This window comes from Nannospalax galili, unplaced genomic scaffold, assembly GCF_000622305.1.
Source record: "Nannospalax galili isolate Female #2095 unplaced genomic scaffold, S.galili_v1.0 scaffold2271, whole genome shotgun sequence".
Lineage (NCBI taxonomy): Eukaryota > Metazoa > Chordata > Mammalia > Rodentia > Spalacidae > Nannospalax > Nannospalax galili.
This window is the reverse complement of record NW_008329329.1, coordinates 448274-469468: the sequence shown is the minus strand read 5'-3', so window position 1 is coordinate 469468 and position 21195 is coordinate 448274. Positions and strand designations below refer to the sequence as shown.

The 21195-nt window shown below is 48.8% G+C and overlaps 1 protein-coding gene across 2 annotated transcripts in view; it reads left to right on the top strand.

Annotated features, from left to right (window-relative positions):
• Positions 1-18983, top strand: part of Agpat4 (1-acylglycerol-3-phosphate O-acyltransferase 4) — a 126792-nt gene extending 107809 nt beyond the window's left edge. Inside the window, exons 3-8 of one of the 2 annotated variants that reach the window (XM_029565240.1) lie at positions 7906-8067; positions 8438-8591; positions 11201-11303; positions 14051-14126; positions 15821-16019; positions 18409-18983. In XM_029565240.1, coding sequence (XP_029421100.1) covers positions 7906-8067; positions 8438-8591; positions 11201-11303; positions 14051-14126; positions 15821-16019; positions 18409-18503 — 789 coding nt within the window. In that variant the 3' untranslated portion in view covers positions 18504-18983. The remainder of the gene's footprint in view (positions 1-7905; positions 8068-8437; positions 8592-11200; positions 11304-14050; positions 14127-15820; positions 16020-18408) is intronic. The other variant, XM_008836720.3, reaches the window with a different exon arrangement.
• Positions 18984-21195: the final 2212 nt, after the last annotated feature.

Sequence of the window (21195 nt, the reverse complement as noted above, 5' to 3'; positions counted from 1 at the left end):
TGCCTGAGAAAGGACAGGAAACAGCAACAGTTAAAGTAATTGATCAGCAGAATCTTGTATCTTCAGTGACCATTAAGAAAAATACCATATTCATCTCTCTGCCTCTCTCTTTTAATATCGTGATATTGAGAGCCTTCTGGAGTCTGAGGAGATTGCTTTTCTAGAGGAGAGTGAGCAGGAGACGGAGAAGGGAGGGCGCGTTCCTGACCAGGCTTTGTTTTAAATCCTGACCTGAAACAGTACAAGAGGAAAATGATTTTAAAATAAATGAAATTTGCAGAAATTCTTGAACAAGGGTTTATGATATTGGCTTTGGAAGAAGAGTAATAGAATTCTCTTTAAAAAGAGGCCTTGGCCTTGTGAAAACACCAAGCCCCCATCAGTGTGGCCAAGGTCAGTCCAGCATCCTGTCCTGAAGGCTCAGTTCCCCTATGGCTGGTCCATCCAGGTTGGGTAAGGTCAGGGCACCAGAGGCCATGCTTGGAGTCTCCCGATGTTTTCCCTCTGGGGCTGAGTGTGACCAGGGGTAGCTAGGAGTGTGTCACAACGGGGCCCAGTGAACCTGAGATTTCAGGCTCTGTTTGCTTTTCTGTTTGCCTCAGTGAAGCACGTATGTGCCATGGTCAAGGTTGTGAAGTCTCTGGGTAGTCCCAGGCCTTCTACTCCACACACAGTACCTGTGACCGATATCAGTGTTCATCTGGTACCCAGGCTATGGCTTCCTGGCTAGCTCTGAGGCCATCCGGGAGATTTTTCTTCAGATCCTTCATGAAACTATGTGGCACTCATCAACGGCAGAGGGTCAGCCCCAAAGTAAGCATCTTAAAGTGCAGGCACTTGAATTTTTTGCAGATTTCATATAATTTCCTTTAATCTTCTTTGGGCCTCCATTCCGATGTGCATCCTTACCAGCTCCCACACAATTTCTTGCACGTCTTTACATAATATATATGTGCAAAACACACATTCATATAAAATACAAATAAAATCTTTAAAAATGAGATTTAAATACAGCATTCTATGAAAAGAAAAACTGTAATCAAATTAACATGGTTAGAATTTCTTGTGTTTATCCACTTTTGCAAATTTAAAATAAAAAATGCAAAATTGTTTAAAAAAAAAAAAAGTGCAAGCCCTTGGACTACTGCCTCTGCTTGTACTGCCGGTAATGCAGGCACAGCTCACCTGGGTGTCCAGCAGGGGGCCCTCACAATGCTACAGTCCAGTGATCACCAGGGTGGTGATCTCGGGAAAACCCAGCATGTGCTGGCCAGCCTCCAAGCTCAGCCACAAGCTTAGTGTCATGCCTCGATCTCTGCCACATGGGCCTGCTAGTTTCCCTTGGACGTGGCAGCTACTTTCCAGGGCGTGCGGTGCCACAGAATGAGAGCAAGCACCCAGGGCAGAAGCCACTGCACTGTGTGATGGACGCTTCCATCAGATTCCGTTTGTTAGATGTGAACTAGAAGCCTAGTCTACACCCAGGGAAACCAGGCTAGGTCATGGGGCTATCTCTGAGGCCGTTCACCACACCATCACAATATCATGTCTGAGAGCTTAACTATTACTCAGGGGATATAACACAGCATGACCTGAGGATAGATTAGAATTGCATTATATCTTGTTGGGTTGTTTGTTTGTTTGTTTGTTTGTTTGGTCTTTTTTGAGACAGCGTCTCCCTGTAGTCCCAGCTGGCCTGGAACTCACTATGTAGACTAACCAGGCTGGCCTTGAACTCACAGAGATCCACCTGCCTCTGCCTCCTGAGTGCTGGGACTAAAGGCATGAACTCTAACGCCCGGCTAGAATTGTATTATATCTCTGTACAGAGAACAGGCAAAATAAAAGAATTGTTATTTCTGAAGAGACTCAGAGGTACACTGTGTGGCCCAGGCGGGCCTCAAGCCACCAGTCCTCCTGGCTTAGCCTGCCAGGTGTGCACCACAGGCCTGGATCCTTGATTTTTACCCCCAGGATTGGGGACTAAATCTAGAGCCTCAAGCCTGCCAGGCAAATGTTCTACCACCGAGCTATCTCCCTAGCTGTCAGCATGGATTCTTGATGATGCTAGTAACAATTGATACATGTGAAACTCTGTCTCTGAGAAATCATTATTGTGAGCTTTTGTAGGAGACATTGTGCTGAGTGTTATGGGCTGGAAGACACCATCCTTGCACTGTAGTGTATGAACAACGACGGGTGTGCCTGCTCTCCTTGCAAAGCAGGAGATTTTGCGAGTCACAGAGCATAGCATGTTTCTGCTTGGAGCATTGGGATGTGGCTGGGGTGATGCCCAATCTGTTTTCTCTAGTACCTTGTAGGCCCCACTGGGCTGTGTCTATTAACCCTTTGTGTGTGGGGGGCATTCTAGGAAAGAGGTGTGGCCACACTGTGGTAAGGGTGGGGTATCAGAGGGTGGAAGTTGGCAGGGGAGAGCTGTTTTTCGCTACATATGGGGAATAACTTCACTATTTTAACTGGCCTAGTGTTTAGGTGCTTAGAAGCATGGGGCTTACATTGGGATGACATTGAAGGGAAGCCTGGAAGATCAGCGTGATCCTAGGAAGAGACAAGAGGTCTAAGTGGGAAGTCACAAGGGCTAGTGCCTGAAAAGGGAGATTATAAATAGTAAACCCACTGGGTGAGTTGTGCTGGGAGCCGTGGTGGCCTGGGTTGTGATAGGAAGCTTCCCCACTAGGGCAGGGCCAAGTGCATAAATCAACACCACAGAACCTCATTCCACTGGCCACCAGCTCTAAGTCTCAAGTCACCTGGAATGACCTGGGGTCTGGATGTCAATGCTGCTGTTTGAACCATGAAGAGGGATGACATGAAGAGGGATGACATGAAGGGTGCTCTCCAAGACACACATGTCCGTAACCCCAGAAAGCCACACCAGAGTAGAAGCCGGAGTGAAACCAAATCATGGCCAGTTCTGACTTCACTGTGCTAAGACAATTCTGGCCATCAGCTCTGAGTGGGATACATTTCTGGAAGTTCAGTAGTAAAGGGGTAACTTTTCTGACCAAATTTCTCTGTAGGAATGACATCAATGCAGATTCATGTGCAAAGCTGCATGGATGTGATCTGTAAACTTCTGTCACTGTAACCTCCCTGTCGATCATGGCCTTTCTGGTTTTACCTTTGAATATCTAACAGGTCATGTCTGACATTTTGATATCATGGCATGAAATTGTCACATACAGAGTTCATGTTCTAGAACCATGCAGTCAAGTACAAAACAAAACAAGAGTTCAAGCCCAGCCTGGTCTCCATAGTGACCTCCATGCCAGCCAAGGCTACAGGGAGGCCCTGTCTCAATAAGAGCAAAACAAAAGTAATACTTTAAGTAAGCTTAGGATTTTGTGTTGGACTGGGCTGCATTCATGGCCGTCCTGGGTACACTGAATACAACTTAAAAAAAGAAAGCCTTTAAGAGAAGCCCCCATGTCTTCTATGCTCAGAGTTGAGATTAGTTTTTTCTCTACTTGTTCCAGAATTGTTGTCTGGCAAAGGTATATGGGAGAGAGGGCTCATGTGGATGAAGAAATGGGCTCAGTGTCCCAGAGATATGAACTTGACCCAGGCTCCCACACTCACCAGCTGTGTGAGTTGGGAAGGTTTTCTGATCTTCCTGACCCTCGGTTAATTACTTTCATGGTGCAGTATTTACAAGGGTTTAATGGAGTAAGTCAGACACCCAAGCTTAAATGCCTGTCACAAAGTGGGTATGCAGTAGTTCTTTGTAGCCTGGACTTTGGTTAGTTCCTGATCTTTATGAAAAGTGCAGTAAATTCCTGGAGGAACGAGAGAATCAGTGTTTTGCTTCCTGGGACCCATCCAGGAGCTTTGCCCTAGATGCCTGTGCAGCCAAAATCTCCATCGTTTTGATGCTGTACAAATGGTAGTGATCTGAGCCAAGATTAAGCAGCACCATGTCTACAGACTTGGCAGACCCCGTTGTGACAGCAGGAGCCGGGAAATGAGCCATTTTCTGTCCTGACCATTTACTTGCTGAGCAAGATACAGGGACCTGGTGTTGGACTGCAAAGGGAGCTGTCAAGCAAATGGTACCCACTTGAAGTGGCCTAGTGACTTGGGTGGAGAAGAGGACTGAGCCGCTCATGGATGTGCAGCCTCCCTGAGGACAGGCCTGACGTGCAGACCTAAGTTAGGCTCATCTGGCAAGCCGGTTAGCCTGTATGGCCAGGAGAAAACCAGGCAGAAACCAGGCTGTAGACCAGCCGTAGCTGCCTCCTTCTTCTGTAAACAGCCCCAGCCCACATCTGCTGTGAACTGCTCTGCTCCCCACACTAACTCCCCTTGCACTCACCTACCTGTTCCTGCTCAGGATCCTGCACACTCCCACAGCAGTCCTGCAGCTGTCCGCACTGCCCCTTGCCTTCCAGGGCAAGTCCTTCTTTTATTTCCTGCTTGTAAGGAGTCCTGTCTCCCACTGGGTAAAGCCTTCTGCTTATCTTCCCAGCCACTCTTGGCTAAGGCCATCCCAGGAAGGGGATAGCCTTCAGAACAGAAACTGGGAGTGGGGATGAAGGGCAAGGACCTGGGACAGGGACCTCCTTTTACCTATCTGTTTTGTCCCAGTTTCCACGACCCCTCAGAAGAGTCGGGGTGATAAATAACTTTCTGGTCTCAGCCCTCCTCTTGGTCACCAGACCCCCCCTTTTTCCATTGTACTTTGCACACCTGTCAGATCTGGAAAAGTCTGGGGCCTGACGGGGAGGGAAGTGCCTGGGTTGCGGAAAATGCTATTAGGAGCCGAAGGGCTCCACGCATTGAGCCTGATTTTGATAAATGTGTGGTTATTCCCAGCCTAAGAGAGATGAATTCTTTGCGCCTTTGTTTCGTGTTTGGTTTGTACATTTCCCCCTTGGCTGTGACTAATCGTGGAACAGGGTTCATTTTGTTTGGAGACGCTCTTGGGAGTTTTCTGGTAGGAAACTGTCTACAGCACTTTCCTGTGAGTCGGACTGTAGAAAACCAGAGAAGAGAACCCACCAGAAGGGAATCTGTGGGACGCAAGATGGGCCACTCAACAGGGTCTCTTACAGACACACCTGTTCCGTCGTCTCCTGGGTTACACTCTGACTAGGCATGTAGACCTCAGGAGACTCTGCTGTAGAAAATTTGACATCTGAGGCTGTCCTCAGGCCTCCATGTGGCCTCTATGCGGGCATGTACACACATGTTCACACACACACATACACCCTATAAAAATCACTTGTAATCTACTCCCTCCCTGCAACAAAGGCTGGTATTTTCCTTTGCTTCTCCCCCCCTCGCCCCCATTAATCATTACCTCAGTTTTGGCTTGAGGCCTTTAGGAGAATTTAGCATTACATGGGAAGCATTTCCCCAGGCATGAAATAGTCATACAAAGTGAATTTAGTGGCTAATAAATCAAGGGTTGACCAAGTCGATCTGTAATGGGCTGGCCAGAGGGTAGATGTGTTCAACTCTGTGGACCACATCATCTCTCTGAGTACTCTTTGGCTCCTTCATAGCAGCTGTGGCCTACATGCAGGAGAGTAGAGGTACCAAGTAAGCCTCATTTATACGAGTGGGAGGCAGGATAGAGTTGGTTCTTGGACTCTAGTTTGCTGACTTGTCCACAGTATCATTCGCTGACTGACCTGTAGCCAATGAATGCTTCTGCTCTTGGTGATACAACACACTGAGGGAAATAGTGAGTTATTCTCTGGTTATTCTCCTACATCCCACCGCCCGCCAGGGCAGCCTTCTCTCTTCAGCAGCAGGCCGCCAAAGGCCGACTGCTAACACCCACTTGAGTCTCATCGGTAGAGCCATGAACAGGAATTACATACACTCAAAAGTGCAGCTGTGATGGGTTTTGTGAGACCGGCCACCCACCCAGCCCAGTAGCTGCAACCTCAGAATCAGTACCACGTCTGTGGGTGGCACTGCAAGTCATCTATCAACTCCTGAGCAGCACCCTGTTAATTTTGAAGCCCAGGTATACGTACTTTAAAAAAGTCTTAACCTGTCAAAGATGAGCTCAGTGGAGACGTTTTGCTTGGTTTCGTTTATTTTCATCATACAAGCTTTAAGTAGGGAGGTGCTAGAAACAAAGGAAGGTGAGGCCATTGGTTAGGCCCCTCCCTGTCACAGACATGAGTGAGGAGGACTCCAGAGACTTGAGGCTCAGCATGGACACAGAGTGATAGGTGCCCAGGGAGAGCTTTGACCCTGAGGGCAGTGTGGTTTCTTGAGTGACAGGCATGGGAACAGGATCATCTCAGGAGTTGGCTGGTTGATTCTCTCTTCTGAGACTTTAAAGTCTTTCTGTGTTGTAAAGAGAAGTTGACGGTAGGCGCGTCCTGCCTGAGGGCCCAAGGTGGAGCAGAAATGTGGGACTGTTCTCACCAAAGGCCACAAAGCCATAAGACCTGAGCCTTCTCCACTGCCTAGGCCCAAGATCAGGGTCACGGTCATGCTCTTGGCTCAAAGTAGACTACCAGTGCATCTCCAGTCATGAAGACCCCAAGTGGAAGACTATGGGAAGAGGGGACGGCCATGGGAAGAGGGGACAGAGGAGAGGGGCCTTGTAGAAGCAGCTGCTCTCCTCCCTGGTATCTGATGCTTAGAACCATGACCAGACAGCTGCCACCAGAACAGCTCAGCTGCTTCACCTGTCCACACCGCCAGAGTGGGCATCCATCTCACTAGTCAGGGAGCATCTTGGTCAGTTCCAAAGTGAAGGGCAAACAGTACAATGAGGAGGGGTCATGCTGGGGAGAAGGCTTGGTGGGCAAGCACGAGGAACTGAGTTTGATCCCTACAACCCATGCAAAGCTGGGGGTACAGTGTGAACATCTGTAATCCCAACATTCCCACAGGAAGGTAGAACATCCAGACAGAATTCTCAGAAGCTCATGGGCCAGCTAGCCTGGCATATACAACAGAAAACAGCAAAGAGACTCTGTCGAAAACAAGACGGGAGGTAAAGACTGACTCCTGAAGTTGACCTGCCCTCCCTCCGCATGCCTACCGCAGCACACACACCTTAATTCCCACTTATGAATACATGCACATACATATTACACACACGTGAGCACACACATACGAAGAACAAATTAATTAATTAATAGCTATTATTAAAAATAGCTAAATAAAAGATGTTTTGTGTCTCCCTGACCTCTTCTCCCACTAGAACCCTAGTATCCTCTGGCCTGGTACCAATAGGTGTGGCCTGGGCACATCTACTTATGATAAACCCCAGCAGCCCTAGCCTGAGGTACGTGGGCAGTTTCCTGCCTCAGAGATGAGCAAAGGGAGAAGATGAGTGGAGAGCCCCCCCTGATCTTAGTTGATCTCCCGCTAGCCTGAGGTACGTGGGCAGTTTCCTGCCTCAGAGATGAGCAAAGGGAGATGAGTGGAGAGCCCCCCCTGATCTTAGTTGATCTCCCATGTCCCCAGCCCCCATGTGAGCTGTGGGGCCCTTTGGACTGTGCTGGGCTCCACTCGCCAATCTAACATGCCAGCCTTGCCTGTTGAGCTCACGGACTTTGCTGAGGCTTGTGGGTGATCAATGAGACAGCACTACACAGAGCATCAAGATGGGCTTCATGAACATGAAAGATGACAGTAGTCTCAGAAGGCTGTGGTAGCCGTCGGCATCCTCGTGCCCCTGTACCCTCAGCTGGTAGCTGGCACTTTCACAGACTCCTGTCCACAAAGCAGTCCACCCCCAGTCATGAGCCATGACCCTGGCCTTGAGCCGATGCAATGGGGAAGGCTCCAGGTCCAACGGCTTTGGCTTTCTGGTCTTTGGGGTGAACAGTCACCCTTATCCAGTAAGCTCTTCAGTGGCCATAAGAGGTGACTCCCAGTGTCCTTCACGCACATGCTTTTCCTCTGTTTCAGAACTCTAAAGTCCTGGCCAAGAAAGAACTGGCTTATGTCCCAATCATTGGCTGGATGTGGTACTTTGTAGAAATGATCTTCTGCACACGCAAGTGGGAGCAAGATCGTCAGACAGTTGCCAAGAGCCTGCTGCACCTTCGGGATTACCCAGAGAAGTATCTTGTACGTAGGTACTGGAGTAGTGGCTGTTCTGGCTCCTGTGGGATTGTATGAAGCCACCACACCCTGGGGTCACTGTAGGAATGTTGGGTGAACACAGAACTGTGTGACCTGGAGTGATATGGGACCTTGGGACTTTGCGTGACTTTGAGGACCCTTTATAACAAAGCTAGGGTTATGTGTGACTATGGATATCTGTGTGACTGTAGTGTCTGGTTGACCTCAGGGATGTGTGACTGGGACCCTGTGTGATCATTATTCCATAACAAAGCTAGGGTTATGTGTGACTATGGATATCTGTGTGACTGTAGTGTGGTTGACCTCAGGGATGTGTGACTGGGACCCTGTGTGATCATTATTCTTTGCTTTCTAGTTCCTGATCCACTGTGAGGGCACACGGTTCACAGAGAAAAAGCACCAGATCAGCATGCAGGTGGCGCAAGCCAAGGGGCTTCCCAGCCTCAAACACCACCTGCTACCGCGCACCAAGGGCTTTGCTATCACTGTGAAGTGCTTGCGAGATGTAGGTAAGGATGAGGGCTAACTAGGGGTCTGTGAGGCTTGGTGGAACCTAGGACAAAGGGCAGGTGCAGGTCTGACTGGGTCCCTTAAGTTGATGCATCCCAGTGAACACTGCCCTCTGCTGGTCAGTGGCAGCACTGTACTGTGCAGAAAGTCCTGGATCCCTGGAGGACTACAGGATTGGTCTAACCACAGGGCTGCAGGGTCTTTGAGATGTTTCTTGCCCATCTGTTGGCATCAACTGCCTGAAGGTGATGGCCTGGCCTGTGCTCTGTGGCAGCTGACCTATGAATCTGGAGCCCCAGGTCACTGTCAAATAGAAGTTAAAAAACACCACCTGAGCCTGTATGAGTTTCTCCATCTCCTTTCAATCTTCTCTTCAGTTTAAAATAGTTCTCTTATTCTCCCATGCCCCCACTCCCTGGTCCCCGGGCTCTGAAGAAGGTTTGGGTGAACACCAGGTGGGGTGAACCTTAACACAGCTTCAAGTATGAGGCTGCTCAGTGCCGGACGAGCCTTCCTTGCATTTCATGCACCAAGGACAGGCTGGACTTTGCCCTGCAGGGATTGGTGGGCAAAGGTGACCCTGCTCTGTCCGCTGGCTTCCCGTGGCCGCCTTCTCTTCAGCTCTGTGGCAAGGCCGTCATGGATAGGTGACCTGTCTCCTGGCCTAGTGCCCATCTCACTCAACAGTGCCCACCAAGGACAGGGAGAGTGGATGCCCATTGAGGGCACTGCCTCCAGGCCCTCCTGGAACCCCTCCCAATGGCAAAGACAATGGACCTACAGGCCTGGGTGACGGTCAGGCAGCAGAGAAAAGAAGATGGATGGTGATTTCATCATTTTTGAATCTTGACTCTTCATATCCCTAAGCACACCACTTTTTACCAGCCCTTTGATTGCCCTCTACTTTTGCCCATAGTAATTGTAAAACTCTCAGTAAAGGGTCAGTCTCATCACAGTGAACACAGTGTGCTAGGCCTACAGTCATGGCTCACATCTGTCACCTCAGCCAGTGTGTGATGCTGCCATCATGAGCCCACTTTCTAGAACACCTAGGCTTGGAGGGTTGAGTGACCCACTCAGACAAACTGCCCACTTCTGGGAAGGAGTGGCCCTGGGACCCACAGCTAGCCACCCTCTCAATCTCTTTCTCTTTCTACCATCCCCTCCTGCCATGCACGTTAGTCAGAGGCCATCTATTTCTACCATGTGTTTTTACATTCTAATCACTCCCTTGGTGCATTCAATCTCCCATCCATCCTTTGACCCAGTAAGTATTTCTTGAGCCTGGGCCAGATCCCAAAGCTTCCATAGCAAGCTTGGATCTAATGTACAATACGTGACAGCATAACGTACGGTTGAGCAGAGCCATTACTATTTCAGCAGCTTGTCCCCTGTAGGTTTTGGCTGTCTTGTCCAGGGCTTGTGGCTGCTTTGAGACTACAAAAATCCTCATTGAAGTTATGTAGGGACTGGAGCGATGGCTCACAGGTAAGAGCACTCGTTCTGTTGCAGAAGGCTGGAGTTTAGTTCCCAGCACTGTTGGCAGCTGTAACCACCTGTAACTCCAGCTGCAGGGAACCCCACGTTCTCTTCTGGTCTCTGTGGGCACCAGCACTCACATGCACATACACACACAGAGACACACACATACACATAATTAAAAGATAAAATCTTTAGAGGCTGGAGAGATGGCTCAGCCCCAGGTCTTGCAGAGGACTCTGATTCAGTTTGTAGCACCCACATGGCAGCTTAAAACTGCCTGTAACTCCAGTTCCTGGGGGACTCTGATGCCCTCTTTTGGCCTCCATGGGCACTGCACACATGATACACATACATACATGCAGGCAAAAAACACATAAACTAAATAAATCTCTAAAAAATATTTTAAAAGAATGGTATTTGAAAAATAAAATACCATTTAAAAAATAAAATAAGGGGCTGGAGAGATGGCTCAGTAGCTAAGAGCACTGACTGCTCTCACAGAGGATCCAGGTTCAGTTCCCAGGGCCCACACGATAGCTCACAACTGACTGTAACTCCCGTTCCAGGGGCTCCAACACCATCTTCTGGCCTCTACAGGCCCTGGATGCATGTGGTACACTTACATACACACAGGCAAAATACTCATACATATGAAATTAAATAATTAAATTAAGGAGAAAGTTATGCTTCTGTACCTTAGGCACAGCTTTAGATGATATGCTTTGGTTTAATTCATCTTCCACCCATATTTCTTCAAACGCTGGCATCTGTTAATCATGATAGGCTCTGCATATTAAAATAGCTTATTACTGTCACTGTCTATCTGTAGCTTATTACTGTCACTGTCTATCTGGATCTGACAGTACAGCATTGCTTTAAAATCCATCTGACCGTGGTAGCTACTGTTTCCTATTACTAGCTTACAGTTGGTTTTCTGGTTACAAAAGATGATATAAATTCAATGTAGAAAGTTGAACAATCTAGAAAAGCACGGAGAAGAGATACAGAGCCATGCTGTGTCATTTGTAGACAGGTTATGATGTGCTTATGTCTTCCCGTGTGTGTCTCTACCAAACAGAGCTGGGTTCACCTGCTATAGACTGCTTTGTTTGTCTTATTTTTATAGTTCCAGCTGTATATGACTGTACACTCAATTTCAGAAACAATGAAAACCCAACATTGCTGGGAGTCCTAAACGGAAAGAAATATCATGCTGATTGCTACGTTAGGTAAGTTGTCCCTGCTTCCTTTCTAGAAAAAAAGAGCTCGTTTCTAATAAGTCACAAATCACCTAGAGACCTCCTTCCAGAAGCATCTGGTTAGCATCTTTTCTCCACAGTCTGTTTTACACTGAACTTCTTTCCAGTCTGTGTTTGTATTATGAACTCAAGAGGCACATCCTATTACTAATAATCTGGGAAGCCTCCTCCCCTCCCCGCTATTTATTTCCTGATCTGTTTACCAGCTTGTTCTTCTCCAGGAGCTCAGGCTGGACAAAGGGAAGCCCATACTTTATTGTCAGTCAGTTAGAGTCTGAGTGTAACAATTCTTTTGTGAACACCTTTTCTGGGAAGATGGATCTGCTCTGTGGAGGGGCAGAGAGAACAGCATATACCACTTGTAAGGTCTAGATGCAAATGGAGAAGACTTTTGCAATATTTCCTTTGGGTTATAGTCTAGTCTAATCATGATTTTTATTAAAACTCTTTCATGAGATCTTAGAGAAGCCAGGCAAGACCTTTTGCGTATTGACTAATAATATCCAGAAAGTCACTAGATTAGCTGAACCACGACGGAAAGATGCTTCAGACAGTAAGCCACAAGGGTGATTTGCTTATTAAGCCAGTGACTTACGCGCTGAAATCCAATCTCAGTGGGTTGGTGGGGGCACTGGTTTCCTATGCTGTAGGCCATTTACTTTGAAGGCCAACCAAGAACCTCTAAAATACCCTCAAAGAGAGAAGATAAATGGTACAGAGCTTTCTGAGTAAAGACCCTTTATATGCCAAATTACACAGTGAAAACCCAGTGGCAAATCACTCTGCCAGGTCACTCGAGATGTCTAAATGCTTTGCTGAACTGACGGCCTACATGAACTCACTGGAAATGCCTCTGAGTTTCCTACAAAAGTAAGAAGAAACATTGTCAATGTTTTCTAATGGTGCCATCCTAGACTGCGGTACCGCTCAGTGTGTGGCAGATGACAAAGGGACCATCACCACCATCCCGCAGGAGACTTCCCAATGAGTTTTTTTCTCTCCTTTGAGTTCTTTTGATACTCAGTAGGAGCTCCACTCAGTAGGTGGCTGGACCCTGGTAGGGTGCAAGATTATTCAACCTCCAGAGGGTGGTTTTCTTGGTAACTGCAATTCTCTGGAACATGTTTGGAAATTGGAATATATAGCCACCTGTGATCAAGTCCACCCACCAAAGCCAGCAAGAGTGCTGATGGCCACTGAAGAAGAGTCCGGGTGCTATTCTGCATACATCTTCTCATGTGTAACAACCCATTTAAGATGACAGGTGCATTCTTCAGTATGCATCACACTGCAATACAGAGTGTTAAACCATTAGCTACTTTCTGTTGTGATAAAGCACCACAACCAAGGCAACTTACAGAAGGAAGAGTTTATTGGGCTTACAGTTCCAAAGGGATAAGAATCCACCATGGAGGTAGAGGCAAAAGCAGAAACCGAGGATTCACATCTTCAAACAGGCACAGGAAGCAGAGTGAAACTAGAATTTGGATGAGGCCATATCCTCATCTGGCATGCACCTCCTAAACCTCCACAAACAGCACCAGCTGCTGTGGAGAAAATGTTCAAATACTTGGAGTCTATAAAGGGATATAGACACTTCTCGTCCAAACCCCCAGACCCATGAAGAGCATTAGTGCCTAATATGTTATTAACAAAGTGTAAAATCATCTAAACTCCCACTATCCAAGTGAAGAAGTGCTTTGCAAAGCATTGCTAACCATTTTCCTGTGACACGTTTAGTGATCTGATTTGCAGACCACAGAAGATCAATCACCAAGAGCAAAGAAAGAACTGGCGATTTTCATGGAAATTGTAGGGACCCAAAAGGTTGAAGAATGTTTTCAGAGACGCTTGTAGGGGTTTGAATGATGTGAATACTTACCTGTGGAGAACACAACCTCACAAGGAAGTATTCAGCTCTTCATTAGACCTGTTATAAGATGAAATCCCAGTGTCCTCTCTGAACAGCTGCAGTGTGGTGGGTTGACCCTTACCATTCCTGGGCACAGTAGTGTGTGAAATGTCCCATGGAAAATCATGACAAACACATTTTCCCATGGACCAAAGCAGACATAGATAGCATTCGTGAAATCACAAGAGGGCATCATATGGAGTGGGAAACCTGGCAGTGACTTCTCCCTGTTCAAGGTCAAGCCCAAGAGTCACCCTGGAACCTGATCAGCCACTCAGGTGCAGAGCAGCTCAGAGGTTTCTACTTGGCACAGATACCCTGCCTTCTTCCATGCCAGGACGGCCTGAGCTCCGGGAATCCACATCCTTTGCAGGTCTTCCTCAGTGAAGGCGAAAGGAGCCACTGGGTGAGATACTTGGCCATCACTGCGAAGCCTCTTCTGGCCTGAAGAAATTGCTAGCATGAAGAAACTACTAGCGTGTGGCTTTATATGCATGGATTCTGTATCTACTGGACTGCCTTATGTGAAATGAGGCAGTGTCATCGTCTCTGGGGAAGGCAAGTGTTAGGTTCAGGAGCTCTTCGGTGAGGTGGAAAACAGACGCATCTTGTAGCATACTGACGTCAATGAATTGGACCCTTGCTTGGCTCTGCGTGATCATAACTACATTTTGGGATTTCTAGCCATGGACATGCCCTCTCTACCTCCACTCTGTTTGGGCTGCGTAGGTAAACACCCCACACAGCCTTCACTGTCACTCAGAAGTGCGGCTCCCTCCCTGCTAGCCGATCTTTGCCGTTGCAGGAGGATCCCCATGGAAGACATCCCAGAAGATGAGGACCAGTGCTCAGCCTGGCTGCATAAGCTCTACCAGGAGAAGGTAGGTGTGGGAGTCCCAGTGGTCTCTTTCATGCCACAGGTGAGTAGACCTGTGGGTCTAGGAGGGCAACATGCCTTTTTGATGGGTGGGCATATAGAGCCAGTTACTGGTGACCCCAGCACTGATGCTCTACATGGCAAGTGGGGAATGAACATCACAAAATGTGTAGTTAAGGGGCTTCCCAGAAAGAATGAAACTGTCTTAAGAGTGTAATGGACCAGGAGGCAATGGCTCTTCTGTATGATCCAGACAGTGAGCTGCAAAGGAGTAAGTTTATTAAGCACGAAGCAAGCAAAAGTAAAACACAAATAGTACGAAAAAGATACACAGCAAAACATCATCAAGTCCGGGCTCACACCTATCAGAAATGACTGGAGCCGGCTGACTGAGAGAGCAAACAAAAGCAGCATCGCTGAACCAGGCACCTACAGACCCAGCAGACATCGGCTGGGGAAGATGGACAGTTCTCAACGAGCTTTGCTCTGGGGGCAAGCGTCCTACTGCTTTTCCCTACTGCAGGCATTTTTTTACATCTTGGGACAAACAGTAGTTCCCTCTGGGACTGCTTTACCGTCTGGCTGTTCTCAGGGGTACAATGTTTTTGATACCCTTAACTGCTTCTTGTCCTTTCTCCATCCTCAACTTAGGGGGCCAGCCTGCTCCAGGATAGTTTTGGAGGACACTTGAGATAAACGTGCTGGAGTCTGAGACAAGGAAGGGCCTTCCTGTTCCCATAGTGCACATTCAACAAGCTTAAATAGCACACGACAGTTTACCAATATAATTGCTATCACAAGGGCCCAGCAGCTTTGGCCTCTTTGTTTCCATTCCCCCGGTCATATTTCTCTGTGGGGGAAACTCACTTTAGTAACAGATGTGGTCTTGGATGCCTATCTCACCTTAAAGTGCAGCCCAGGTAAGAACACGGCTCTTGAGGGTCAGCCAGCCTTGGCTGGGTTCAGGCATGCTGGAGTATCTCATGCCTTTCCTGGTCCAGTTCCCCAAGGCTTGCTGCTTGTTCTCACCTCCTCTGAGGGTGGCCTTGACTTTCACAGGCTTCTCTCTTCCAAAGACATACACAGGGCAGGGAGAATCTAATTATTATGCCCTCACTTGATCTTATGGATGAAGTCCCAATGTTGTGTTGTCACCCACCATGACCAGTACCCTGCAGACTTTTGTCACCCAAGCTCCAGGGCTACAGACAGGTTGATGGATGGTAGAGGGGTGCTGTGGGCAGTTGATGGAAATCTGCCTGAGGAGAGGCCAGAGTGACAGTACACAGTGTGTTCCTTGGTTGGGTGTGGGAGCTTGAGATGACATCAAGTGGTCAGCTTTGATGTGGTCTGTCATTCACTCTCCTGTCAGCCTATCCTATCCACCTATTTTGGAAGCCATCACAGTCCTGCTGGGATGTCCAAGAGCCTCATATAGGATAAGCATGACTCAGGCTGGTTGGTACCAAACGTAGGCTCCTCTCTCCTGCACAAAGCAAGGGCAGTGGCAACTACCTCTCAGGTCTGTGGCCTTGGAGGCAGGGAACCGGTAGGTTGCACTGAAAATACCCAGAAGCTGCCCATAATTACCTTAAGGATCTGCCAGAGACCCATGTATCTCTGAACTTCCTCAGAAGCAAGGCCTCAGGATGTACTGAGCCCAGCATGGTGTCTGATGTCCCCTTTTCTGTCCCCCAGGATGCCTTTCAGGAGGAGTACTACAGGACAGGTGTCTTCCCGGAGACTCCTTGGGTTCCCCCACGGCGGCCCTGGGCTCTGGTCAACTGGCTGTTCTGGGCATCACTACTGCTCTACCCTTTCTTCCAATTCCTCGTCAGCATGGTCAGCAGTGGCTCCTCGGTGACAATGGCCAGCTTGGTCTTCGTCTTCTGTATGGGTGAGTGTAGAGTCACGGGCTCAACATGGAGCCAGTGTGCTTGGCACTGTCCTGCTACTTGGCAAATACCTGGTGTGGGAGAGGCAGAGCAGGCCAGAGGAGGCGCTCCTTGGAGGGGCTCCCACAAGGACTGGGCTCAGAGTGATGTTTGAGGAGGCGGGCCTGGAGTCCTACCTCTCTGCCCTCTGTAATTCTGTGCCCATTCTAGCTGTTCCTTCTCCAGAGGGAAACACCACATGGAGCTTGTGGAGAGCTAGTAGCAGGCTCTTTGCTTTGGAAGCAGGCCTGGGCCCCTCACCAGGGCAGTCCTCCCCTGTGGCCAGGTGGGGACACTTAGTGACTGCCCTCTTCATTCTTCACAAAGGCTTCATTTATTATTTTTTTATTTCACTTCAGCCGTTTCTCCTGTGCAAGGCATCTGGGTACATGCTGCCCCTGTCTCTGTGAAAGGGCTGCCCGTCCATGTCACTACCCTGTGCTTCTCTGTCCCCTGGAGGCTGAGTCTGCTCCTGGGCTTGTAAGAGCTTTGGCTTTCCCACAGCTGAGAAGTGACAGAGTCCTTGACCATGAGACGGTATTTCTGTGAAACAGAAAATGCTGTGTGTTGTCAAGAGACCTGGGTAGCTTAAGGACCTAATATGGGAAATGTCTCAGGAATAGACTTCTGTGTGGAGCCTTTGCCACAGATAACCATCCCTTAGTGACCATTGCAGCTTCAGGCATCAAGGCACAGATCACCCTGCTAGATGCATCTTCTGAACCCACTTTTTCTCACCTAGTAAATTGTAAGCACCTTGATATCCTAGCACGTACTCCAACCTCACTGTCTGCACCAGGCTGACTCATTCTAGGCTCTGGCTAAAATAGGCACACTGGTGCTTACTTCCCTAACAGATACTCTATGACAGGCTTTCTAAAAATTGTAGAAACAGTAAATAATTTTTTGATTTATTTATTTCTATGTGTATGAATGTTTTATCTGCAAGTATGTAAGTGCATCTGTGTTATGCAATGCCCACAGAGGCCAGAAGAGGGGTGTTGTGTCCCCTGGAACTGGAGTTAAGGATGGTTGTTAACTACCATATGGGTGCTAGGAACCAATCCCAGGTCTCCTAGAAGAACAGCCAGTGCTCGTAACCACCGAGCCATCTCACCAGCCCCTATAGTTACATTTTAATGTTAAAATATTAAAATAACACCCATTCCTAGAAGGGAAAAAAGAAGTGCAGAAGAGGATGGGTAAGAAAGCACCTTCTAACTCAGACACCCCCCCCCCGCCACACACACACTGGATGCTGCAAGGGAAGCTGACCAGGGCTGCTCAGCGCCACAGGGCCTGTGAGCTATGGCCAACCTCGGCCTCTGCTTCACACACAGGAAGTATCTTTAGGAGAACCTGAGGGACTGTCATGTCCTGCTGGCATCATATTCCAGTTTGCAGCCCCCTCAAGTCCAGCATTTCCCCTGAACTGCTCTGTGCTAGCCTCCCTTCTCTTCCCAAGGCCTTTGAGCGAGAGTCCACACTTTACTTACCTTGCTCTCTGTGGTCTCCATGTTCCTTCTGCTGATGAGGCACTCCACACAAGTGCCAAAATCAGGACAGGGCTCAAGTTCCAGCCTCACAAGAGGATCCCAAGTAGACACCTCTTGACTTGTTAATAACCACAGGGCATGCATGTTCCAGATGGGTTGGCCTGTCCTCCCTGCCCCCATCCACTGCCTGACCCTGAGTACCAGCTTACACAGAGCTCGGTGCTCGTGCTTTGTGACGTGTTGCCATGATTTGGTGGGCTGCATTTGCTTGCTCACCTATAAGATCAAAAACTGTTTGCCAGGCTGTATGTTCAACATTGGGCACAAAGAGGTGATTCAGACATGGCCTAGCATTCAAGGAGCTCACAAAGCCATGCCCATAGGGCCACATAGCAACTTCTGGGTGAGTTTCTTGGGGTTACTTGTGTCACAGGCCACAGCTTCGGAGAACAAGGGCTGTCCACAGGGGCAGTGACTTTGCTCCCTGTGCTCAGCCCAAAACAGTGGTGTTTGTGGAGCATGCAGTTCTGGGGTTCTTGCATTCCCCAGGCCCCCTGTGCATCCTCAAAAGCTCCACCTCACAGGCTCCTGCCCTAACAGCTCCAAGCCACCTTTGCCTTGGACAATCAACACCGAAAGCAGAGCATTCTGTGAGCTCTGTGGATAGTTCCATACCGCCTGCCAAACTGTTTACCTCCACTATCCAGGATGAACCCCCCGCATCCCAGGCAGAGCAGCCCACTGAGCCTTTTAATGTCAGATGTGCTGAAGGATACCAAGAAAGCTCAATGGTTCCTGTGGTGAAGCACCTGGAACACATCCGGGCTCCTAACTCTCCCCTTCCCCGTCTCTGCAGCCTCCATGGGAGTTCGATGGATGATAGGCGTGACAGAGATCGACAAGGGCTCTGCCTATGGCAACATCGACAACAAACAGAAGCAGAGTGACTGACTGGGGATGTCACCTCCAAAGGGAACCTTGGGGAATTGGTGGCCTCTGCCTAGCCTTCTTAGTGGGACTCAGTGATCGCGGCTGGGGAGCCCTGTGGGACCAGCAGAAGTCACAGCCTCTCCAGCCATGGAGTTTGTCTCAGAGCCAGAAGGGAAGGAAGATGCTCTCAAGTCTTTTTTCCCATGTGATGTAGTGGATTTGGTTATCTTTCTGTTCATGTGCACACATTTGTCTTGTGTGAGAAAGAAGGGAAAGAGAGAGAGAATGGAAGTGTGTTTGCGTGCACCTGGTTCTGTGACACTTCAAAGGGTATATGAGGCTGCAGGCAGGGCTGGGGTGGAGGGGAAGGTATCCCTGTCATCCTTCGGTGCTGCGTCTTCTGTAACCCTTGATTGCCAGAGACAGAGTGAAAAGTGCTTTAGGTAAGATGACTAAATTATGTTTCCAAAAAAGAAAACATTAAAGTGTTTGTCTGGGTCATCTGTGGCATATGTTTACACAAATGCTTCACTCTGCACTCTGTCCTGGATTTGATCTTCCAGCCAGCAGCCACTAGCTGTGTTTGTAGTGGGGAATGGCCAGGGAGCCGAGGTGTTGTGGGCCCTGCACACTGCACACTGACAGGTCATTTGGTGGGCCTGGGCCACAGTTACCAGTCTTGTTGCTGCAGCAAAATACTTGACAGAATCAACTTAAGAAAGGAAGGGTTTGTTTTGGGTCACAATCCAAGGACACGGCCCATCATGGTGGGGAAGTCATGGTGGTGGAAGCGTGAAGAGACTGCTCACATTGCATCCACAGTCAGGAAGCAGAGAGTGATGAATGCTAAGGACTGCAGCCTATGGACCGGTGCCACCTACAGTTAAGATGGGTCTTCCTCCCTCAGTTAGACTTACTCTAGATAAGCCCTCACCCTCAAGCCTAAAGGCTTGTCCCTAGGCAATTCTCGACCTGATAAGCTGACAATATTAACCACTACAGTATGCAGCAGTGATGCATCCTGAAGGAGATGTGGTTTCATCCCTGCCAACCCCCTGAGATGTGGTTCCATGTCTGCCAACCCCCTCTGAGATGTGGTTCCATGTCCGCCAACCCCCTCTGAGATGTGGTTCCGTCCCTGCCAACCCCCTCTGAGCAAAGGCAAAGCTAGGAGCTCTTGGAGACCAGCTGAGGGTTTCCATGACACACGAAGGGACTCTGGAGGCAGCTTTGGAGTCCAGTCTCACTGAAGTGTCCGCTAAGGCCACTAGAATAAGTCCTAAATGTCTTAGGACACTGATTTTGAGACTAAATGTTATAAAGACATAAGAAGCAATCACAGAATTTGGAGAACCTTTGAAACAACTGCAGGGTCATTTTTAAGACACTGCATCCTTTTTTTTAGCATGTACATGTGCGTGTGGGCATCCACCAAGAAGCCAGGTGCTGCTCAGCAAAATACTTGTTGAAATCATCCTGGGCGCTGCCTTCACCCGTGGGCTCCCATGTTACACCATGAAATGGTTCAGCTCTCCAGCATCTCAAGTAGTTTTGAGAGGAGCAGCCCATCAGCAGACTCCTGCAGACTAAGGGCCGCCAATAGAGGCCAGATGCAAGGCAAGAAGGGAAAACAGGCAGTGATGTCCCAGAAAGGGGCAGTTAAAACACTGGACAGCACATCCTCTTAGACTGGGACATCAGTGGGACTCGGACTGACGTCTTACTCCCCGAGTGCAGTCACACACTGCCTGGTACAAACCTATTTTGCTGTGGTTACAAACTGGCTCCCAGAAAAGTTGGCAGAGCCCACCAAGAGCACATCCTGCCCAGGGTCACTTCATACTTAGAGGTCTGTGCACTGAGTCACTAAGTGACAACAACACGTGACTGACCTAGATGAGCCCAGGAGTGACAAGCACTCTAGAGATCTGCACTTTTGGGACAAGGTATTGCTGATACAAATTAGCCTCAACCTGTAGAGCTGAGACCACCATATTCTGGCTTTTTGTGGGGCAGAATAGAAAGAGACTGGGGGCTGAGTTTCCACAGCAGGGTCGTTGAAGACAAGGTGCATCCACTCAGCCAACCACATGAGGCCCAGAGGTGCATAGGCAGAAGATTGGGCACAACTTCTCGGGCAGGGTAACCTGGAGCTGCAGAAGTATATGGGGTCCTGTGTGTCTTTGAATATCCCTTACAGGCCTGGATCTTAAGGCCACCTTGGCTGGGGACCTGAGCCAGGTGAACAGGTACACCTGATGCAGCACCTGGGGTGGCCTAAGTGACAGAGCTCACCCTCACTGAACTCCACAGCTACATCAGTATAAGATCCAGACAGGTCTGCCTACCAACCTCCATGAGCCCAACTGCCCATCTGTAAAACGAGAATGACACTCACCTCTGGGGTTGATTTGATGCAAGGGTAAAAAGAGGTTCACTTTAAGAAGCTAGTATCATTGAACAAGTTGGGTGAAGGATGAGAAGGTTGCCTCCACATGGGCCTTTGGTACCAGGTCAGAGGGATTTTAGGAAGAGCAGAGTGGCCAACAACACAGAAGGGACCATGTTGCGGAAGGAGAGACCCGGACAGCCTGTGCCTCAATCACTTGACCTCTGTGAAGAAAAGTGGGATGTGGCAGAGGAACCTGGCTGTGCTCCTGCCCTAGCCCCTCGAGGCAGTGGCAGACTGGCAGATTCCTCAGAAAGAATCTTA